At 48.3% G+C, this 24071-nt stretch overlaps 1 protein-coding gene across 4 annotated transcripts in view; it reads right to left on the bottom strand.

Annotated features, from left to right (window-relative positions):
- LOC142568468 (DNA excision repair protein ERCC-6-like) overlaps nucleotides 1–24071 on the bottom strand; it is a 595812-nt gene that overhangs the window by 161713 nt on the left and 410028 nt on the right. For all 4 annotated transcript variants that reach the window (XR_012825434.1, XM_075678394.1, XM_075678392.1 and 1 more), the window contains one exon: nucleotides 2787–2897. Coding sequence is in view for 3 of the 4 variants with exons in the window: in XM_075678394.1 (XP_075534509.1) it covers nucleotides 2787–2897 (111 nt within the window). In the remaining variant the exon portion in view is untranslated. The remainder of the gene's footprint in view (nucleotides 1–2786; nucleotides 2898–24071) is intronic.

Genomic DNA, 24071 nt, shown 5'->3' with positions numbered 1-24071 from the left:
AACGTTTTGGCTGTTTTTGGCTATTTTTCCCTCATGAAAAATTTGGGTTTGGCTATCTTTGGGTTACATGTTGAAGTCATTTGGCGATTTTTTGTTGGGGCCATCTGGCAACCCTGGGTGGCTGCTCCCTTTGATGCCACGCATTTTTTATTCTATGGCCGCACCCGCTGCGCTCGCGTTGTTGCTGCCCTTTGCTCCGTCCGCCTCAACAGACACCTCCTTGCGAGCTGCTCATCGCCTTGCGCTATCTTTTAAATTATTTTGTAAGCTTTTTCTTTCGCTAGTTCTTTACTGCACACGATGCCAACAACGAAGCCCAAGACAGTGCAGATGTTCGGTGCACGAAAGCGCGATATGAGGCTTGCTACGTGCATCGAACTTCCGATCTTCCGCAGCGAGTGCCGACTGCGTAGACGCTTGCGGCGGTGGAACTGTGCTATCAGCTGTCGCCAGTCAAGAATCCAACACATCGAGTGTGCCTGGAGCAGCAAGAGCTAATTAGAAGCACTGCAGGAGCATTCTAATAAAAACGTGTTCAACTTTAAGGCCAGTTTTCTAGGAATGGATTTGTTTTGCTAGTAGTGGTGCTGGGGAAGGCGATATCTCAAGAACCGCTTTTCAGATTTGTGTGCCGTTTTTTTTTTTTTTTTCTGTTCCTGAATGACTTTGCTTAGGGTTAATAAGCTTCTTTTTTTTAAAGCTGGTGTAGTTAACTTATAATAAGCAATTAATTTTTTATGAATCTGGTTATTACTGGCTACATCAAATTCAAAGTTTCGTTAAAATTTTTTGGAGGGGAAATTAAAGAAAAAGGCTTTGTAGCCCCCAGGGATATCTATCAAGGAATCATCACAGTGAATTGCAGCTTCCTACAGCGTCTTGGCATTTCTTCAGGCTCTTCCTCAGGCGTATACATGAACCACCTAGTTAGACCTCAATAACTCTGGAACTAATAAACACATCTTCATGAAACTTTGCAGTTCCTTGTAGTGTGGTGGTGTGAATGCATGCTGAAAGTTTCATCCGGATATTTTTAAAAATAAGAAAGTTCGGTCTCCAGGGTAGCCTCCTCCCTTAAAATCCAAAACTTCTACGTTTTTAGCGCCCGGAAAGGGATGAGAGACAGAAGTACGACGCGGACACTGCACTAACTTCCAAAAATTGATCAAAAATAATGTACAACGAGAAGGACAAGGACTGCGAGAGACGACATACACAGCACTGTGTACTGTGTATGTCGTCTCTCGCAGTCCTTGTCCTTTACGCAGTACGTTATTTTTGATCATGAATTACCAACTAGCCCAAGAAACCACCCTAGTTCTAACAACTGTGTTTTATTCTACGGAGGGGTACACAGATGTATAGGGAACAGACAGCAGCACACCCATGCGCATATGTACTGGTTTTGAACAAATAGGACAGCAATGAGACATGTGTAATGGAAAGTTAAGATGATATTGAAGATGAAAAAGGCGACCATGCATAGCTAAAAAAAGCTTTTGTAACTGCAAGACTAAAATGCTTTCTCCATCAAGCCACCCTCTGTGTCACGTTTAAAAAATCGAATTCTTTTTCTAAAAGATCGATTGAAGGCGCGCTAACACAAGCGTTCCCCAAACTGGTGATCTTCGCCGCTTCAATAATCTCATGTGTTGTTTGCGTTGGGCTTCTTCCTACCACAGTGCACTGATTATAAACGGGACTGCCCCCATGCTTTCTGCAGTGAAAAGCCAGATACCCCACTCCTCCAGTTCGCACATTATTTGCACGTTCACGCAGCCTATCATTTATGCACCTTCCCGTTTGGCCAATGTATTTTTGCCACACGACAGGGGTAGTTCATATACGACATTGTTCTCACGAAGAACATATCCTTCCTTGTGATTTGTCCGGCAACTGGGCTTCTCAGAACCACAGTAGCTGGCCTTGCACAAGTTGGACAGCTTGATTGGCGCTGAAAAGATGACACTTACATTTGCGTTATTGCTAATCTTCTTCAGTCGGTGTGAGATATTGTGGATGTACAGTGTTATCGCAAGTTTCTGCTTCGCTCGCACAATTTCCGGTGAAGTAAGCTGCTCATCCTGTTGCCAGCGTTTTACGGTCTTAAGGAGACCTTCAGCCACAGCTGTGATGATATACTGTGGAAAACCAGCCTGTTTCAGGCGATCCTCTTGTGCCAGGAAACTGGACAAACACTTGTGAAGACATGAGCAGCAAAGCTCACTCATTAGGGTTGACTTTGCGATGCCCCTCTTAACCAACTTAGAGGGGTGTGATGAAAATGGCAATAGCAGCTTGTTCGCCATCGGTTCATATGCCCAGCACACCTGGTGTCCCTCACAGCTGTGCCTACAAAGCCTACAATGTTAGCACTGTGTCCGTGTCATACTTCTGTCTCTCGTCCCTTTTTGTGTGCTAAAAACGTAAAAGTTATGGAATACCAACATGCCCAAACTTATGCTCTTTAAAAACCAGGTTGGGGCGGGATCAGTCGAATGTAGTACGAACAATGCTGGCTCATTTTTTAATGGGCGCAGTCTGATGGGCGCTTTAGTGTGCATACATCTTTGAGTGTGATGTCTTAAAAACTTGAGCTCATTAGAATTGGGCACCGTAAAAATGGTTGGCGGCTGTTGACCAGCATTTGGATGGGCTGCCTCAGCCTATCTGTTAGAGTGCAGTAAAATATCACTTATCTATCCATGTCTTTATTAGGTGCCTGCCTGTGAGCACAGCTCCTCCCTCACTAGGAGAAGCTCTCTGACAGAGCAAAATGAACTCACTGCATTGAACTTGGCAATGGCTGGCTGCCGGGAAGCAATGGGCGTGGCGCCAGTCATCACCATGTACGTGTAGCCTTGCTCCTGGACAAAGCGCTCCAGAATCACCAGCATCTGAAAGAGTGATCAAGAGAGACACTGTTGTCGAGCACCGTCAGCATTCTCCATGTAGTATTGCCACTTTGTCATTTCCAAGTGCACCATAAACAACTAACATTTACAGGTCAGCTCTAACTACTGAGCCCACAAGAGAAGCATGGAGCCAAAATTCAATGACACTCCTCAGGGTCATTCACATGCAGACTCCAATGGGGGTGTTCATAAAGAGAGACGTTAGTGAGACTCTCCCATGAGAGTGACAAAAGAGATTCTTCCTGTATAATCGAGAGTTCAATGTAATCAATATAATCAAGAGACAAAGAAAGACGTACACCGACCAAGTAAAACTTATTTAAAGACGCCGTTTCGGCTTGCATACGGAAGCCTTGTTTACAATGGGGCGAAAATGGTTGAAGTGCCTGTTTAAATAGGTTTTAGCATGTGGTGCAAGCACCATGCGTAAGATGGGGGGAGGGTTCCCTCATTTCAAATGTCCTGTAGATTGTATCTCGAGGGACTCCAGGTACAGAGGTGACTTCTAGTTTCTTTCCTGGTAGAAAGCCTAGACCTCATCCAGTTAATATTGTGCATAGTCGTCGCGCTTAGTGAGTGAGTGAGTGAAATAACTTTATTAGGTCCAGAGAAGACGCAGGGGAGACCCCGCGCCACCCGGCTAGTCCCACGTAGGGATCGCCAAGCCGAGCTTGACGGCCCGATCGCGGGCACTCTGGATGGCCAGGGTTTGGTCACTGAGTTTGAGGCTGCCCAAGAGCGCAGCCCACCTATCCTCGCTGAAGGAGGAGCCGATGGCTTCGCACTCCCACAACACATGGTCCAATGTTGGCCTTAGTCCACAGGCAGGGCAGTCCGCACTGGGATATCTTTCAGGGTATATGGCATGAAAAACCGCGAGGTTAGGGTACGCACGGGCTTGTAAAAGTCGAAGGGTAACCGCCTGCTGAACAAAGTTAAGAGTGCTAATGAGAAAAGCAAGCAATGAGTATGAATATGACACTCTACTTATCTCACACCAGGCTGTGAAATGTGGCACATGCCCAATACAGTTGAACTCCCTTATAATAAGACCGATTTTAACATTATATTTGATACAACAATGAGCAACCGGTGCACCATCAACTTTGTTATGTGTTTTATGGTAAAATAAACCACGTATTACAATGCTATAATGCCACCATTGTGGACTATAATTAAATCTGGCTACTGAGCGTCTGCACCATGTGCACAGCCCATGCTCCCAGTGTCCGCGCAGGTGGATGACGAGTGATGCAGCACGGGGTCCCATGACATGAGTGGCATGGAATCTCGTTGTAGGCTGATACTGGTGGCATTAGCAACGCATGTTCTTCCGGCTTGTCCTGGTGGCTTGAAACTCGGACTGGCATGGAGCAGCAGTCCGAGCACAAGCTGTAGGATGAAGATAAGCGGATTGTTAGCTGACTGCATTCTGTGAGTGCTGCTGTGCCCAATGGCCCGGCCTTGCTTGAGGTGGCATTTTATAGCTGGTCTGAGTGGTGGAGCTGGGTACAGGCCATGCGCACAGCCCATGCTCCCAGCGTCTGCGCAGGTGGATGACGAGTGATGCAGCACGGGGTCCCATGACATGAGTGGCATGGAATCTCATTGTAGGCTGATACTGGTGGCATTGGCAACGCATGTTCTTCCGGCTTGTCCTCGTGGCTTGAAACTCGGACTGGCATGGAGCAGCAGTCCGAGCACAAGCTGTATGATGAAGATAAGCAGATTGTTAGCTGACTGCATTCCATGAGTGCTGCTGTGCCCAATGGCCCGGCCTTGCTTGAGGTGGTATTTTATAGCTGGTTTGAGTGGTGGAGCTGGGTACAGGCCATGCGCACAGCCCATGCTCCCAGCGTCTGCGCAGGTGGATGACGAGTGATGCAGCACGGGGTCCCATGACATGAGTGGCATGGAATCTCGTTGTAGGCTGATACTGGTGGCATTGGCAACGCATGTTCTTCCGGCTTGTCCTCGTGGCTTGAAACTCGGACTGGCATGGAGCAGCAGCCCGAGCACAAGCTGTATGATGAAGATAAGTGGATTGTTAGCTGACTGCATTCCGTGAGTGCTGCTGTGGTGCCCAATGGCCCGGCCTTGCTTAAGGTGGTATTTTATCGCTGGTTTGAGTGGTGGAGCTGGGCACAGGCCATGCGTACAGCCCATGCTCCCAGCGTCCTCGCAGGTGGATGATGAGTGATGCAACACGGGGTCCCATGACATGAGTGGCATGGAATCTCGTTGTAGGCTGATACTGGTGGCATTGGCAACGCATGTTCTTCCGGCTTGTCCTGGTGGCTTGAAACTCGGACCGGCATGGAGCAGCAGTCCGAGCACAAGCTGTAGGATGAAGATAAGCGGATTGTTAGCTGACCGCATTCTGTGAGTGCTGCCGTGCCCAATCAACGATTATTGGTTAGTATCAACCTTATCGCAATTCAATCTTTATCAAGCCTTATCCATATCATTGAACATGATCCGACCTTTATCAACCGTTATCAGTGCTTATTAACCAAGTCAAAATTGCTCCGGCCAATATGAGCCCTTATCACTTTTTAGCATCTTATCCATCTGTGCTGGGCCATTATCAACCGTGATGAAGCCCATAAATCCTCTCATCACTACTTATCATCCTTATCAACTCACTGATTGTGCAACGAGCATGTGATGCCCCCTCGGGCATAATCTTCATTGGCCCGCCAGGCTCGGTGGGCAACATTGGTCACTGCACCAAATAAACACTGACGAGCACAGCTGCTCGGCGGTCAGTCATCATTCATCACCACCACACTGCGGAGCACCTGTCTAACGGAGGGTGCTTCGTGCGTTCCCTCGTTCAAGAATATGGTCAGATCGTGACACTGGCAATGAGTACCCACGGAATCTCCCACGCCGCCGCAAGCGGCAAAACAGCGCCCCTCGTTGCATGCCGCTGTATGGAAGGCTCCAGCCGTTCGAGGGAGATGGGTCCGTGTGGTCAGTTTATGAGGAGGAAGTCCACGTGTTCTTTTGGGCAAACGACACACCTGAGGCCAAACAGCAGGACATTTTCCTGGCCAGCTGCAGGACCCGCATCTTCAGTCTCCTGCTCGACCTTCTCAAGCCAGCCACGCTGCATGTTAAGGCGCTGGCTGAGCTGCTCATCACACTGCGCTCGCATTTCAACTCAGCACCATCCACACTAATTGAGCGTTTCCGCTTCAACAACCGGAGCCGCCAGGAAGGAGAGACTCTTGAGCAGTTTGTCGCTGCTCTACAAGAGTTAGCGAGTGCCTGTGCCTTCGGGGACCAGCTGCACTCACTGCTCCGGGACCGTTTCGTCTGCGGCATCAATAACCCCGCCATGCAGACGTGACTCCTGGAGCTTCAACGACCCCTTGCTGGACGCCGCCGTAAAGGCCGCACTGGCAAAGGAAGCTGCCGCCAAGGATGCTGACGAGATTGCCCGTGTGACTGGCTCAGTGTTGGCGGAAGCGCCAGTCAACAAGTTGGTAACAAAGGGCAGTACCTGTGGTCGCTGTGGTGGTGGTGCCCACACGGAGTGTGGTGGTGCTCACTCCCCCTCACAATGCCAGTTCTCTCAAGCACAATGCTTCACATCCAGGAAAACTGGGCAGCTGGCACAGGTATGTCGAAGGGGGAGGACAAACAGCAGACAGGAGCAGCAGCCTGGCTCAAGCCCAGGTTCCATACAAGCCCGTGGCCATGGTAGCTGTTGCAAGGGTACGCGACAGGGGCGTGCGGCAGCAGGATCGAGTTCTTCCGGGCCAGGCTCTACGTTGTGGCCGAGGATCAGCCAATTTTCGACATGCAGCACACAGGCCTTGTACCGTTGTGTGTTCCACTGTACATGTTGACTGTCGTAGCCTGCAGGCACCTCATTTCCATGGAGTTTGCAAAGGGGCCAGCGTGTCAGTCATGGCCAGGAAACTGTTCAAGCGCACCTTCCCCGACGTGTCCGTTGAGGCTTCAGGCGTGATGCTGCGCAGCTACTTCGGGCAGCTCTCCCAGGTCCAGGGTCAGGCCCAGGTCAGCGTTCGCTTTGGCGACAGGGAGGCAGCTCTTCCTCTTTACTTAACCAAGGGGTTGTCGCTGACCCTGCTGGGCCAAGACTGGATTCATGCAGTGGGCGTTCGTCTGCCAGAGTACCAGAAAGCCAGCCTGCATGTGGTGAGAGATGTCCCCAGCCTCCAAATAGAGTTCAAGTCCCTGTTCCAGCCAGGGGTGGGCACATTCACCAGCACGATGGCTGCACCTATGTACCTGAGAGCACCCGGCCTCGTCTTTTCATGTCTCGCCCACTGCCGTTCGCCCTGAGGGATGGGCTCACCCAGGAGCTGCAACGGTTACAGCGAGAGGGCATCCTGGTGCCCGCCAAGACATCTGAATGGGCCACTCTCATAGTGCCAGTCCTCAAGTAAGACGGCAGTGTCAGCATCTGCAAAGGATTTCAAGGTACCATCAACCCCGTTGCTACCGCCGAGAGATACCCGCTGCCCAGGAGGGAAGATTTCTGGTCAGCATTGTCCGGTAAACAGATGTTTACTAAGCTCGATCTCAGAGATGCTAACCAGTAGCTGGTGCTCCAGGATGCCTCCCGGAAGTATGTCACAATATCGACAACTTTGAGGCTCTTACAGTACATGTGCTTACCGTTTGGCATGGCCTCAGCCCCAACCATATTTCAGAGGGAGATGCACAGCTTTTCAGGGGCATGAGGCACATTGCGGTGTACTTGGATGACATCCTGGTTACTGGCAGCGATGAAGGGGCCGCCTGCAGAACCTGCACAACATCCTGGCACGACTGCAGGACGCCGATCTCAAGCTAAAGCTTGAAAAGTGCATTTTCTGGCCCCCAGTGTTGAGCACATGGGATATGTCATTTCCGAGCCTGGCCGTACCCCGGCTCCTCGCTGTAAGGAATGGCCTGCCAGGGTGACAAAGTGCAAGTTACTTCAGCCCGCTGCACGTGTTTCGATCTAAACGGGGTGGTGGTGCACCTCAGAGAACTGCGGATAACCGGCAGCCACGCGGCGAAGGGCCAGCTCAGGGGAGTTCTCGAGGGGAGGTAATGGGCGGAACCTCCCCATGCGCTTTTCGAGACCCCAGACTATGTGCGAGGTCCGCTCTGGAATTTAGTGACGCCGACTGAGGTCGGGCGTGACCACCTGTCTACGGGGACGCGGGACAATGAATACCACGACGACCGCGCTGCAAAGGTCATCTACCTTCGGAGAGCACTGAAACCTGTGCGGCACGTGTATGTGAGCCCTCCTCCTCCAAAAGGGCGGGTCATCTTCAATGACGTCAAACTATGACGTCGAGCGGAGTGCTTATAAGCAGCGATTGTCAGCTACTAGTGCGTGCTCGTTGTCGTGCTCGAAATGTACTCGTGAGCTGTGTGCTCGTTTGCTGTATGTTCGTCTTGTGGGCTCCATTTGGGAGTCACGCTAGACTGTCGATGTATGTCTTGTTTCAGCTGTAAATAACGTAAATAAATCCAGCTCGCCTAAGTCCCGACCAAGACTCAAGTTCATCCCTACGACTACGACTGCCAAATCTAATACCGCAAAGTTGATGCTGTGCTCAAGGCGCCTAAGCCCCAAAACAAGAAGGAGCTTCAGTTCAGTTCAGTTAAGTTTATTACCTTAAAGGTCCCCCGTAGGGGCATTACATAAGGGGTGGGTGTTCATAAGATAGCAAAACATCATCAGAAATAATTATTTAACAAAATGGTCAGTTACAAGTTCTGTGAACGAAGATGGACAAGTCGTATTAGCGATGTTGGCGGGAAGGCCTTTCCAGTCTGTGGCGGTACGGAAGAAAAAGGAGGCTGCGAAGGTGGTTGTTCGTGCACGTGGGCATGCCACTTGAAGTGCATGGCTGGTGCGATGAGATATGCGTGCTGCTGCTGTGATGTAGGGCTCTTGATTAAGGGAAGAAAAGATGAACTTGTGGTAGAGGGAAAGACTGGAAATGCGACGTCGACATGAAAGTATTGGCAAGCCGGATTCTGATTTCAGTGATGAAACGCTGACGTCGTATGAATATGAGGTATGAATGAATCTAACAGCACGATTTTGAACTGATTCTAATGCGTCAGTGAGATATGCTTGATGCGGGTTCCAGATGGCTGACGCATATTCCAGTTTTGGCCTGACAAGTGACTTAAATGCTAGTAATTTTAAATCTGATGGGACCTGCCGTAGATTCCGTTTTAGAAAACCTAAGCTTTTGTTAGCTGCGGAGATAATGCTAGTGACATGTGCGCACCAAGACAAATCGTGAGACAGGGTTACACCTAGATATTTATAGAATTGTACTGATTCTAATGGTGTGGTATTAATTGCATATGGGAAGAAGGAAGGGTTGCGACGGCGGGAGAAGGACACGAATTTACATTTCTTGGCGTTAAGGGTCATCAGCGAATTGCTGCACCATTCTAAAACACTGTTAAGATCATTTTGGAGTGCAGTATGGTCAGATGAGTTATTGATAGAGCGGTAGATGACGCAGTCGTCTGCAAACATGCGTATATTACAGGAGACACACTGAGGTAAATCATTAATATATATTAAAAATAACAGAGGACCAAGAACAGATTCTTGGGGCACGCCAGAGGTTACTGGGAGGGGAATTGATAGGTTACCGTTGATTAAAACGATTTGTGTGCAATTAGACAAAAATTCATTTATCCAGATTAGAATGTTAGGGTCCAAGTTCAACAGTTGAAGTTTTAGTAGCAAACGGTGGGATACTTTATCAAATGCCTTTGCAAAATCTAAAAAGATTGCGTCACTTTGTACATTGATGTCAAGGTTAGTATGCAAACCATGAACGAAAATAGCTAATTGAGTTTCGCAAGAGAAACCTTTGCGAAAACCATGTTGTGAAGGGTGAAAAAAGTTATTACTGTCAAAGAAGGCAATGATTTGAGAGTAGATGACATGTTCCATGATTTTGCACGGCACGCTTGTTAGTGAGATGGGTCGATAATTTAATGGAAAATTCCTGTTACCTGTTTTGTAGACTGGAATGACCCTTCCTACTTTCCAATCACCCGGCATGTTTCCTGAAGAGCGTGACTGTGAGAACAGTAAGGACAAGTATGATGCAGCCATGTGTCTTGTGTTTCTTAGAAGTTTAGAGTTAATTTCATCAATGCCAAATGAAGATGATAGCTTAGTCTTCTGGATTATGGATGAAATTCCGTCAGTACAAAGTGTGATGCATGGCATGTGACCTTCAATGTTGTACAAAGGTAAAGAAATGTTTGTTTCGATTTCTTTCGTAAATGCTGTTGTAAATGCGGAATTAAAAGTGTCAGCTCATTCAGTATCGGTAATTGTCTCGTGTGAGTCATTGGTGAGCGTAATAGTGTGAACAGGATGAGGATTTATTACTTGCCAAAATTGTCTTGGGTTGGTGCGCAGCAAATTTGGGAGTGTAGTGCCATAAAAGGAACGCTCTGCGCTGCGGATTGCAATCAGATATTCGTTTTCAGCTTTGTAGTAGATTTCCCATTGATGTGAGTTCCCGTTATTTGTAGCCACTCGGTAAAGAGTTTCTTTTTATTTTCTCGTTTTTTAAGGCGTTAGTAAACCAAGGTTTTTGATTATTGGGGCGAATGTGAACTTTAGGAATACTATATTTGTTAGCCAAATCTGTTAACTTATCCTTAAACATCGACCAGTTATGGAATATTGACTGATTGCGATACGTGGCTTCAAACGTGGGGAAGAAGGTCTCAAGTTCACGGTTAATTGCGTCATAGTCACCCTTTTCGTAAAGCCTTATAGCTTTCTTATGCGTCTTATTTGGCTTACAGGAAAAGAGAAAGTAGCATGAATGACATTATGGTCACTAATTCCTCGAAGGTGTGTAATTGATAAGAGGGTACTGGGATCATTAGTCAGGATGAGGTCCAAAATGGTTGCGGATTCTGGTGTGAAACGCGTTGGCTCCGAAACTAATTGTGTCAGATTAAAGTTCAAACAAATGTCGATGAAATTCCTTGTCTTTGGGGGACCTACTATTGCAGAATATGGTAAGTTGCTCCAGTCTATGTTTGGGAAATTAAAGTCCCCGAAATGTAGGATGGAGGCATTAGGGTAGGTGGTCGTTAGTTGTATTAAATTGTTATTGAGCTCCCCACAGAATTCAGGAGTGGCATGGAGAGGCCTGTAGCAAACACCCCCAGCAGCACTGTAAGTGGTGATGTGTGATATAGTAGCCATAGTATTTCGAGTTTTGATGCGATGTTAATAAATGAACAGAAAAGTTGCCGGTGAACTGCTACAAGAACGCCACCGCCCCTGTGCCTACGCGGTCAATTCGATAAACATGGAAGTCGGGTAGCTCGGCCAAAACGTCGGTATCAGTGACGTCATTGTGTAGGAAGGTTTCTGTTAGAATGAGCAAGTTGCTGCCTGTTGATGATATGATGTTAGATATAAGCTCGCGCTTCGGAAGATAACTATGTGCGTTAGTAAAGACTGCGGAAAACGAAAGATTTTTTCTAGGTGCAAGTTCTGGTTGATTATTTTTTTGTAGACGACGGGATGATTGCTACACAATTTCTTTTACAGAGTTAGATGATTCATCAAAAACCTATCGTTTAGGACCAATGTACAAGGTTTTATAGCGTAGAGAGTATGCAAGTGATTTAGATTTGGCGAAATGCAAAAGGGCCTTCCGTGCTTTCTGAGTCAGGCGAGAGAAATCTTCACCTACACTATAATTAGTTCCTTTCAGCATTCGGCCTTTTGACAAAAGGGCGTCTTTCGTTTTCCAATGTGCGAATTTTACTATTATTGGACGATTTCGATCTTTGGTGTGTTTTCCTAAGCGATGTGCCCGTTCTATATCTGTGGGGTTGATGTCGGTTTGTAAATGATTACGGCAGATCTGAATTATTAATTCTTCAGACTTAGTAAATGTTTCATTTGTAGTGGGGTCAGTAATTCCGTGGAAGATCAGGTTATTATGGCGAGATCAGTTTTCGGCGTCGTCGAAACTGGCCTCTAACGTTGTGACTAGGCGAGTTGTTTCAGTTGATGTTGTCTTCAGAGCTACCTCGGCTTTATCAACTTCTACAGGAGTTTTCTGACGAACCTATCGGAGCATCTACAGCCGCTCCATCTCGTGCTTCGAGATGACCAGTAATGGGTCTGGAAGAAGGAGCAGGACTGAGCTTACCAGCGCAGCAAGGAGCTAATCACCAAGGCTTCAGTGCTGGAACACTTCGATCCTGCCAAGCCTGTCATCCCGACCATAGATGTGTTGCCGTATGGCGTGGAAGCCGTCCTGGTGCCCCGGGACAAGGATGGCCAGGAACGCCCTGTGTAGTTTGCTTCTCGTCGGCTTCATGCTGCAGAGCAATGCTACAGCCAGCTGGACAAGGAAGACCTGACACTCATGTCCTGGGTTGAATGCTTCGACCAGTATCTGTGGGGCCAGAAGTTCGAGACAGCCACGGACCACAAGCCGCTGTTGGGGCTGCTGGGGCCTAACAAGGTAGTTCCCGTGCAGCCATCACCTCGAGTGGTAGGCTGGGCCTTGAGGCTGGCAGCTTCCAATTACCAGCTGGTTTACTGTCCAGGGTAGGACCTGGGACCTGCTGATGCCCTAACCCACCTACCCCTGCCAGGAGTGCCTGACGCTGTTCCAGAACCTGCTGTTATTCATATTAATTATTAATATTAATAACCTGTATTATGTATATATTGCTACGAAACAGCTGCCACAGTGAGGCTGCACTGAGGAGAAAGAAGATGACATGGGCCCGCTTGATATAGCGTCGCCATTTTGGCCTTCCATTACTTCCCTGTAAATAAATTGTATATAGTATTGGGCTCCAGCTACACGTAACATTAATTTGGTGGAGGTTGACGTTCCCCGTACCCGTCATGGAGCTTCGCAGCGGTCGCAATGGCGACAGTGCAACTTCGGCTCCTGCTGGCGGCACTTCATCTACGCAACCGTCTCAGCCTGCAGCCCCGACCTACGTCACCGTTTCCCCCCTCGAGATCCTGGTGTTTTCAACGGAGTCGGCAGTCCTGATGTTGACGACTGGCTCCGCTTATACGAACGTGTCAGCACCAGTCACAGGTGGGATCCGACTATTATGCTTGCAAACGTTCTTTTCTACCTCGACGGAGCTCCACTTGCATGGTTCCAGACTCACGAAGAGGAGATCTCAAGCTGGGATCTCTTCAAAGAGAAGCTTCGTGACCTTTTTGGCAATCCGTTCGGTCGCCAAGTCAATGCCAAGAAAGCCCTTGCCACACGTGTACAGACGTCGACCGAGTCCTACGTGTCGTACATTCTCGACGTCTTGGCCCTTTGTGCCAAGGCTGACCCGACCATGTCTGAGGACGATAAGGTTAATCACGTTCTGAAAGGCATTGCTGATGACGCCTTCAATTTACTGGTGTTTACAAACGTCACCAGCATCGATTCGATCCTCAAGGAGTGCCGCCGTCTTGAGCATGCTAAAAGCCGCCGGGTATCCCGGCACATCACGCGACTTCCCAACACAGCTGCTACGTCATCCTGTGACGACCTCTTCCACCAGCCGTCGCGATGTGACAACTTGACCGGCATCATTCGTCATGAGGTTGAAGCGGCACAACCGGCGGCCCCTTCATTCCCGGCACCTGATCATTCTCCAGTGACAATCTCCTTGATCCAGGCCGTCGTCCGTCAAGAGTTGTCCAACGTCGGCCTGCAATCCATTCGTTCCATACGCTCGAAAGCTCTTTCTCCCCACACGTCCCCACCACGCTCTTCTTATTCTTCTTACGGACAGCGCAACCCCTCCGAATGGCAAACAGTGGACGACAGGCCGATCTGTTTTAATTGCCGACGCAATGGACATGTCGCTCGCCACTGCCGTAGCCGCTGGACTTCTCTGATGCGCTATTCTCCAGATTACCACCTTCGCCCCTTTAGCGCGTCCTTTTCCTTCGCCCCTTCTATGCCCGCTCCATCATATGACCCTGCGACACCTCTGACACGACCCCGCTACTCCCGCTCGCCTTCTCCCTCGCGTCGTCATTCTCGTTCGCCCCCATCACGCCGTGCTCCTTCTCCGACCTACTCGCCGCACCCCCGACCCGAAAACTAGACAGTGCAGCTTCTGGAGGTGAAGCTGCAAAGACGACATTAGTACGAAATCCTCACTTCACCTTACCCACGAACAAGAATCTTTTGGACGTTCTTGTCGACAATGTTCCTGTGTGCGCGTTGATTGACACTGGGGCGCATGTGTCCATTATGAGTGCTGCTCTTCGCCGTCGGCTCAAGAAAGTTCAGACGCCCGCCCCGAACCGATTTGTACAAGTCGCCGACGGAGGGACTGTCGCTTTTGTTGGCATGTGCTCTGCGCGACTCACCATTGCTGAGAGACAAACCGTCGTTCTCTTCCCCGTCATCGAGCATTGCCCTCACAACCTCATTCTCGGTCTGGATTTCCTTGCCAATCATTCGGCCCTCATTGACTGTTCGGCCGGCTCACTTCGCCTTGACTTGCCTCTTCTTGCCGACCTTGTGGACCCGCCTCCAAGCCGTTTGAGCTACATGGATTTTATTCGCCTACTGCCTCAATCACACGTCGACTCGTTGTCCTCACCTGACGGTAATTACGTGGTCACACCAATTCCGACAGTTATATTTACACATGGTGTTACGGTGCCGCACACTGTGCTGACAATTACTGGCAACCGCACCTGCCTTTCCCTTGTCACTTTCACGCTAACTGCGCAAGTTCTGCCTCAGGGGATTTCATTGGCTATAATTAGCACTTTGCAGGATGATGAGATCAAGCCATTCACAGTGGAAGATCGTCACAGCTCAGCCCATACCGTAACGTCATCGCACGGTACTGACGTCAACACTGAGAAGATGGTTTCCTCTGACCTTACACCTGTTCAAGCTGAAGCCCTTTCCCGCGTTCTTGACGGCTATCGCGACATTTTTGACTTTGACAATTGACCCTCAGGTCAAACGTCCGTCACGACCCATCGCATAAACACTGGCGATGCGAACCCTATTCACCAACGTCCATATCGTGTTTCTGCGTCAGAATGAGCTGTTATCCAACAGGAAGTAAAAAAGATGCTTGCAAAGGACATTATCGAGCCTTCCTGTAGTTCCTGGGCTTCTCCCGTCATACTTGTCAAAAAGAAGGATGGAACGTGGCGTTTTTGTGTAGCTTATCGCCACCTGAACAAAATCACAAGACAGGACGTATACCCCTTGGCACGTATTGATGACGCTCTAGACTGCTTGTACGGTACCACCTATTTTTCTTCTATCGACTTACGGTCTGGCTACTGGCAGAAATCCGTCGATGACATGGACCAAGAGAAGACTGCATTTATTACCCCTGACGGCCTTTATCAGTTCAAGGTGATGCCTTTCGGTCTCTGTAACGCGCCCGCCACCTTCGAACGAATGATGGACTCTTTGCTTCAGGGGTTCAAGTGGTCCACCTGTTTGTGCTATCTGGACGACGTCATCGTTTATTCGCCCACATTTGACACGCATCTAGAGCATCTTTCAGCGATTCTTGACGTGTTTCGCCGCACCGGTCTCCAGTTGAACTCGTCAAAATGTCACTTTGCTCGCCACCAAATCACCGTCCTTGGACACCTCGTGGACGCCAGAGGCATGCGACCTGATCCGGACAAAATTCGCGCCGTTACGAATTTTCCTGTTCCAAAGTCTACCAAGGACGTTCGTAGTTTCGTAGGGCTGTGCTCATATTTCCGACGCTTTGTGAAGGATTTTGCGACTATCGCACGTCCAAGCCTTACCGACCTCTTGAAGAAAGACCCCCCATTTTCTTGGGGACCTGACCATGCCGCATTTTTTTTGCAGCTCACTACTCTCCTTACCACGCCTCCAATTCTGGCCCACTTTGACCCGTCTGCCTCAACGGAAGTTCGAACTGATGCCAGTGGTCACGGCATAGAAGCAGGGTTAGAACGCCAGCGTGGACATGACCGCGTTATAGCCTATGCCAGCCGACTTCTATCACCCGCCAAGCGCAATTATTCAATCACAGAGCACGAGTGCCTCGCTCTTGTGTGGGCAGTTGCGAAGTTTCGGCCATACTCGTACGGACGCTCCTTCTGTGACATCCCTGACCACCACGCACTCTGCTGGCTATCCTCACTCAAGGACCCCACGGGATGACTCGCTCGCTGGGCATTACGCCTGCAAGAATATACCTTCTCCGTGGTACGTAAGATGCGACGCTAGCACTAGGATGCCGATTGTTTGTCCCGCTAACCCGTCGACGAACCTGCTGATGCGGACGCCATTGCTTGCGTTTTCTCTGTCTCCCAGTTGCTTGAAATCGGCAACGAGCAACGCCGCGATCCTTCATTACGAGCCCTCATCGACCATCTGGAGTCAACGCCTGGCGACGCCTCTCCCCGGATGTTTCTCCTTAAGGAGGGGACATTATACCGCCGCAATCTCGATCAACATGGCCTTGACCTTCTGCTCGTAATTCCGTCACACCTGCGTTCGACTGTCCTCCAACAACTTCACGACGCTCCCTTGGCTGGACACTTGGGCGTCTCGCGCACATACGACCGTGTACGTCGTCGATTCTTTTGGCCGGGTCTCGCCCACTCTGTGCGGCGCTACGTTGCCCCTTGTGAGCCCTGTCAGCGCCGGAAGAAGCCCTCCACACCTCCAGCTGGATGTCTCCAGCCGATCGACATCCCACCGGAACCCTTTTTCCATGTTGGTCTAGACCTTCTTGGACCATTTCCTCTCTCGGGCTCCGGAAATAAATGGGTCGCCGTCGCTACTGATTATGCGACGCGGTACGCAATCACCAGAGCCCTTCCGACAAGTTGTGCTACTGACGTTGCTGACTTTCTGCTCTATGACATCATTTTAGTGCAAGGTGCTCCGCGCCAATTACTCACTGACCGTGACCACAGCTTTCTGTCGGCAGTCGTCGAGGACATCCTCCGCTCCTGCTCGACAAAGCACAAGTTCAGCACGTCCTACCACCCACAGACCAACGGCCTCACGGAGCGCCTCAACCGGACCATCACCGACATGCTTTCAAAGTACGTTGCGACCGACCACCACGACTGGGATCTTCATTTACCATATGTGACGTTCCCGTATAATTCATCGCATCATGACACCGCCGGCTATTCACCATTCTATCTCCTATATGGCCGAGAACCCGCGTTGCCCTTGGACACTCTGTTGCCCTCGGACACACGTTCAACCACTGAATACGCCAGCGACGCGATCGCACACGCCGACCACGCGCGCCAGCTCGCCCGCACCCGTCTCGAGGCCTCACAGGAGCATCAGAGACGCCTCTATGATTTCCACCATCGTGACGTGCAGTTTACTCCGGGTTCTCTGGTGCTTCTCTGGTCACCCATTCGACGTGTAGGCCTTTCAGAAAAGCTGCTGTCACGCTACACTGGCCCATACCGTGTGGTGGGACAAGTGATCGATGTCACGTATGAAGTCATCCCTGCCGACCTGTCAGTGTCATCGTCGGCTGCAAGTGACATAGTTCACGTGGCGAGACTAAAGCGATACCAGACACCTTTCACCGCGGATGTGTAGATTAAGCACCGGGATGGTGCTTCTACTGCCGGGGGTGATGCTACGGAACAGCCGCCACAGTGAGGCTGCACTGAGGAGAAAGACGACGACGTGGGCCCGCTTGATATAGCGTCGCCATTTTGGCCTTCCGTTACTTCCGTGTAAATAAATTGTATATAGTATTGGGCTCCAGCTACACGTAACAATATTAATATATTATTATTAAGATTAATAGGCAGGCCTATTATAAGCAGGTTATCCTAGTGTAGCAGTGGCCACTGTGGCTGAGCGCCTAAAGCCGTCAGTTTAGAGATGGACGGACGTGATTACAGAAAGCAGCAATAGCAAAAAAAAAAGAGTAGTGGCTATTCCGTATATTCATTCAGTATCGCACAGGCTTAAAAAAGTTGCAAGTAGATATGATGTTAATGTTTCTTTCACTGCTCCCAATAAGTTAGGTAAGATATGCGCCGCCGTACAGAGAAAAAAGGAGCAGGTAAAAGGCAAAAACAGAACAGATATTTGTCCAGTGAAGCACAATAAGAACAACAGTTTTAGTGACTGTCGTATGGGTGTGGTTTACAAAATTCCCCTTAGCTGTGGCCAGTTCTACGTAGGACAAACGGGACGGTGTATAAATCAGAGGCTAATGGAACATAAAAGGTCGTTAACCAGTGGATCGCCTTCTAATCTCTCGCTACATTGCCAAGATTGTAACTGCACGCTAGAGTTAGATGAATGCGCGATATTGTACAGGCATAAGAATGAAGAACGTGGCATCTTATGGTAGAGGCATGGCATATCTATAATGGCAGAAGTGCGTGCGTGAGTCAGCCTTCAATTACTTTACATAAGGAAGAGAATAAGTGCCTTAACAGTTACCTCTCACGTAGAGGGCACGTGTACCCGACTGACACGTGGTGTTACCATTCCTGGGCTTGCGCAGATGAGTTTTGTGTCTTCTTTCTTTTTTCGCCTCAGTGCTCCCTTCAGTTGATAGTCGGCGTTCATGTTGTTCACTTCTCTACTCTTGTGTCCTGTCTGCACGCTTCACTTCTTTTTCACATAATGAATCCGTACCAACTAGCTCAGCTTTCTGTCTTTGTAAGACGCTTGTCTGGTTGTCATTGCGGAAAAGTGATAATTATTTCGAAGTTGCTTTTCTTCCTTCCCACATATGAAAAAACAAAACTGTAAATACCCACTACTGTACAATATACAACTGCTGCATTGCAGGTAAGAATGGATTGTGTCTGGCACATCTCCGCATGTGGACTAGAGTAGATCTAGGAACATCGGACAAAAATACACAGACGTGAAACACTGCGGACAACCGATATGTAAGTTGTTTCTCAATTGTTCTGTTGTCGCATTTTCATAGTTTACGTGTAAAACTTCGTCACCACAGTCTCGACGTGATGTAAACCTTTACACTTATCTCGTAGCAGCCTGCATGCTATTTTGTTTGTGCATGCCATGCGTTGTCGTATTCATTTATCGCGCTCCCTGTGTGTACAGTAGAAGCTTACTGTTACGTTCCTCACTGCTGCGTTTTCCCAGCTGCTACGTCGTTTTCATCCGGTCCCGGCATAGCTTCCATAGGATCCAATGTATAAGGAACCCCACTGTTATGTAGCAGCTGTGAAAATGTTCCCGCATGATGCGTCGCAACCCGAACCCGCCTGGGCTAAAGTAGGCAACGCGCTCCAACCGCTATTTTGGCTTTTGACGAGTTTTGACCGGGCTTGGCCGGGCTTGGCTGTGGAACTGGCTGCAAGAAGTCGCACGCCAGTTCGAGAGGCCGGCCATTCATGAAAAATGCTCTCACTATCATCACTGTGATTACGGTCACCACATGGTTTGTTGGACGGGTCGACTCACGGAGGAAGGAAACTAAGGAGAGGCCCTGACGTCACTCTTTGTGAAGCTATAGCTAAAGGGAAGCCGGAAGTTGGCGTTGCTCATGGCGTTGCTCCGCCTATCGGGCCAGCTCTCCTCTCTTGTTTACATTTCTCACGAAACCACGCCACGCTGCAGCAACCGGGCTGCTCGGACGCGCACGTTGTGCAGCAATACTAAACAATCATTAGCATGTTAGCATGATTACGCCAAAGAGGGCAAAATTTCCCGGATATTCCTTCGTCCGTTGCCACTGCCGTGGTGCGGTGACGACGAGGAGCACGAGCCGCATGATGCCAGGGAGTTGCCAAATCCTAGCTTTGGAGAAGCCGTCACGGCTCTGGACCTTCGCAGGTACGTCGCACCTCACAGCGACGCTGACAACAATGCAGCCTTCCAGGCTATTGAGAAATGTGTGGCGATTTCTAGCGAGCGAAAGAAACGGTCAGCCACCATTCTAGACTTTTTAAAGTTCTAAGCGCACTCTGTGGAAATAAATTGTTTATAGTTGAAGCTGCACTTTTTTCATTCATTTTCGAAGCTTTCCTTACTGTTGCGTTTTCTCGGCTGTTACGTTTTTTTTTCCTCGGTCCGGTGAAAAACGTATGAACGGGGTTGCACTGTATATCTTTTTCAACGATATTCTGAGACAAGTCAGTAAATCGATCCTTCCTGTCCTCGTATTTCCTTGGGCGGTTGTAAAGCGTGAATCACGTCGCAGAAATTGAACGCACTAATTTTCCCTGGAAGTGCACAGTATATGTCTATTACATGCATGTGCAATGACGAAATAATTATTTTGTCTGTGGCTGTGCCAGGATAAGGATTTCTTACACACAAATGTGAAAAAGTCCACTAAATCATCTGCATGGCTCACTAAGTTAGTCATTATTCGTCTGCGTCTCCCTACGTAACAATATTATTTGTTTGTTCATTTGTTTCAGTTTATATGAGCACTGTAACTATCTAAGCTTCACTCTTGACAGGGACAGAGAAATGCCAGATAGTGTACCATTCAGAACCCAGAACATGGAACGGCTGAAGAAGAGCCTCCCAGGCAGTATGCAAAACTCTCACACCAGACCAGCACTGTTCTTTAGCTGTATCATACTATTTCAGTGAACAAAGACTACTTGCAAATTGTTAAGACTGCTACACGAGAAAATTAATGTATTTTATGGTTGCAAAATAAACACCTAAAAAGAAAACATTGCGTTCACATGTTTCTTTTGTTGTGTGTTATGTATTTATACTAAGGAGTACAGACAATAATTAGTGGCATTTAATTATGTTTCACATGTGAATTCCGTGCATATCGCGTATATTAATTGTCAGCGTGAGTTAAACGCCTCTAAAAAACTGTATATTGTTGACCTGAAAACACAACACACAGCAAAAAAAAAGAAAAGAAAATCCGGATGTGTGTTTTTTTAAATTAATAAAAAAAATTTTAAGAACGTCCGCACCCAGCCGATGGTTAACAGCAAACCGGTGTTTACGAAATGTTGGGTCATAGTCGGCCCGCGTGCAGTGTGCACTTGGCCAAGTCGGCTACAGCGGTCGGGCCTAAGTCACTTGCCAATGGTCGCTAGACATTAGGCCAGTGTCAATACCCGATGCTGGTCCCACATAAGGCGCTGAGGTCGGGCCAACTGTTTTGCAGTCGGCCAGAGACGTCGGGCCGATTTTGTAACGGGGACTGTCTGCTGCTTGGGTACTCGGCGGTCACGATGATCGCGCGCAGACTACTCGGCCCCTCAGCTAAGCATCTTGCACATCAGCATCTCAGACTCGGTGATCAAGATCATCGCGCGTGGACTTCTCGGCCCCGCGGCTAAGCATCTTGCGCATCATTGTCTCAGACTCAGCAATGAAGATCATCGCGTACGGACTTCTCAGTTTCGCGGCTAAGTATTTTGCGCACTGGTGCTTTGGACTGTGCAACTAAGCACATTAAGCATCGACTCCTTCGGACCCACGCCTAGGCATCTCTCTTGGCATGCCATTGGCGCTTCGTACTGCACAAATAAGCACATCAAACAAAGCACTGCCATTCGATCGTGGGATTGTACAGGAGCAAAGTGTGGTGGAAACAAAAATCCAAATGTTGAAAATGAAAGTTGGGTGATTCCACGAGAGATCAACACGGGTCAAAAATTACATATTTTAGATTTCATTGAATATTTTATATTTTATGCGCATATCGCTAGGTAGCACTAAAGTGAACGTGGCTTCTTTGCCAAATGAATATTTTAGGAGGAAAAAAATAACGAGATTCTTCAGTGTGGAGGTGCCTATTTAATGCACAAGGCATTTTCACAAATTCACAACGATGTGAAATACAGTATGTTACAGCTACAAAGAATACAATCTTGTGTGTAAAACCTAGACGTAAAGAAGGGTCAGCTAGCACTGTTTCAGGCTTCCGTGCAAAACAGAAGTGTTTTAAAAAAATTGCTTAATTTGCTACAATCTTCAAAAGTTGCTATATTTACGATTTTTTATCAACTAAACCAATACATGTAGCCTTTTGAAATTTGCTGGACTGCGAGACCTTAACCTATTCAACAATTGTGCTGAATATTCTTGCTGTATCACAAATAACCATTTCTACAATTCGCCTCAAATTTGAAGTTATGATAAAAATGAACGCTATTTAAAAATGAAAATAAAGAAAACCCCATCGTAAATTTTTCTCAAAATCTCGTAAACAACTATTCACAGGCACATGAAAAAGAATATTGAAAAACATGTTGCATTATTTTGTTTGTAATCACAATACAGGCGGTAGAAATGAGAGCTTTGACAGAATGCAGCAAGGTGCTGACGAAAAAGGACATCGGGGTAAAAAGAGCGTGCATAAGGCTCTGACTTGCCTAAACTTGACCGTAATGGCGACATAAAGCCAGTTTTGGTAAACTATAATTATTTCAACCACGCCGTTCTAAAATGTCTGAATTTCCGACATAAATTCGTGGAGTCATGCCTCTCCACGGCCATCATTGGCGCCCATATTTAGTTCACCTTTTCAGATGCGGCTGCTGTAAAAATCGCCTCTCTTAATCGAGTTGATAGAGTGTAGAAGAATGGGAAGTGAATCCATGGGAGGCGATGAATTCTTACCGGAAGAAGACGAACAGGGAGGTAGAAAGAAGTGCCACTTGAAACTTGTACCTCCCGTTCATCAGCAGAAGCAGGATTCGCGACGAAGGAACTTTCGCCCGGTGCTAAAGCAAATTCAACTCGGTAGCACTGCAAGTTCCAAATCTTACTTCGTATAGTGCAAGTGCCACTTGGACCCCTCAGGTACCAAATTCGGCATGTGCACCGAATAGTTCGCCAAATTTATAGAAACCTATGACATGTACAGGGACGGGAGACATATGGTCTCTTTAAGGAAGCCAATCCGGATACATCTATTGGGCTCTCAAAGCTTTATTCTCTCCGGCCGAAATGGGTTCTTCTTGCTCCACAACAAGAAGTGTACCTTTGCATGTATTGCGCCAACGCCACACAGTGTGTTTCCGCGCTAGAAGAGCTCATTGAATGTGCCTACACAATTACCCACCTCAAAGAACTATGTCTTTGCACCTCGCCCACAGCCGATTCTTTCCTGGGCGATTGTGATTACTGTGCAAATGAGGATGCTTTTACTACTACAACTTTGGGAATCCCTGAAGAGACAGAGGTAAACAATGCGGTATGGGAAAATGGCGACCTCGTCAGAAAGACCCAGCACAGGCTACTACCTTTCTCCAGGAGCTTGGTGCATGGCTTGTCAAGTGGATCACCCATGATTATATAAGGGCATTCAAGCATCAGCAATACACGACGCCAAACAGAATCAACAGCACGGATCTCGTCTCTTTGACTTTGCAGAGAATTGGACAGCTGTTGTACCGAACGACGTACAATCATACCATTGGCACAAAAAAACAGGTCTGGCTATTTACGTGTGTCGTCACGAGTAGCGGATCCACTCAATGTTTTGCGGTTCTCAGTGAAGACGTATGTCATGATGCTGCACACGCTTGCTTTGCGCTAGAAAAAATCTGAGTGCATGAAGGAAGAACTTCAGCTTAGCAAACATGCTACATACGTGTCTGACGGCGCCAGTAGCTATTTCAAAAACAAATATCAGCTTTAGCAGCTGTCACAGAAGGAGCACGCTCAACAAAGTGGCTTTTTTCGGCCACAGGCCATGGCAAAAACGCTTGCGATGATGTTGGTGGCTTAGTAAAGCACCAAGCCTCGCTGTACAATCTCGGAGCAGACAGCACTACAATCATTAGGTCAGCCTCTGAAATGGTGGCGCAGATGGCCGCAACGCTGAAAAACGTAAAACTGCTCTATGCAGATGTGGATGAAGTAGAGAACTTTCGCTGCCTCAAAAGGAACCAGTGGAAATCTTTGCCACGTGTTCCGGGCATACGGTTATGGCACATTTGGTTAAGCGAGCCTGACGCCACCAATTTCGATCGCGTTGTATTAGTGTCTCGCACTGCTGCAGGTAATTGGAAAAGGATCAAGCCTTTCTGAGAGTATACAGCAGGTATGCTCGAAGTTCCTTGTGCCCTCTCCCTGCCTCCATGCGGCATGTGCGGATCATCAAGTGTGCACTGACAGGTCAGTAAGTCAACAGGCAAGCAACTGTGCCACTGCG

Source organism: Dermacentor variabilis, unplaced genomic scaffold (assembly GCF_050947875.1).
Source record: "Dermacentor variabilis isolate Ectoservices unplaced genomic scaffold, ASM5094787v1 scaffold_19, whole genome shotgun sequence".
Taxonomy (NCBI): domain Eukaryota; kingdom Metazoa; phylum Arthropoda; class Arachnida; order Ixodida; family Ixodidae; genus Dermacentor; species Dermacentor variabilis.
The sequence above is the reverse complement of the archived record's forward strand: the minus strand, read 5'-3'. Positions and strand labels throughout refer to the sequence as shown.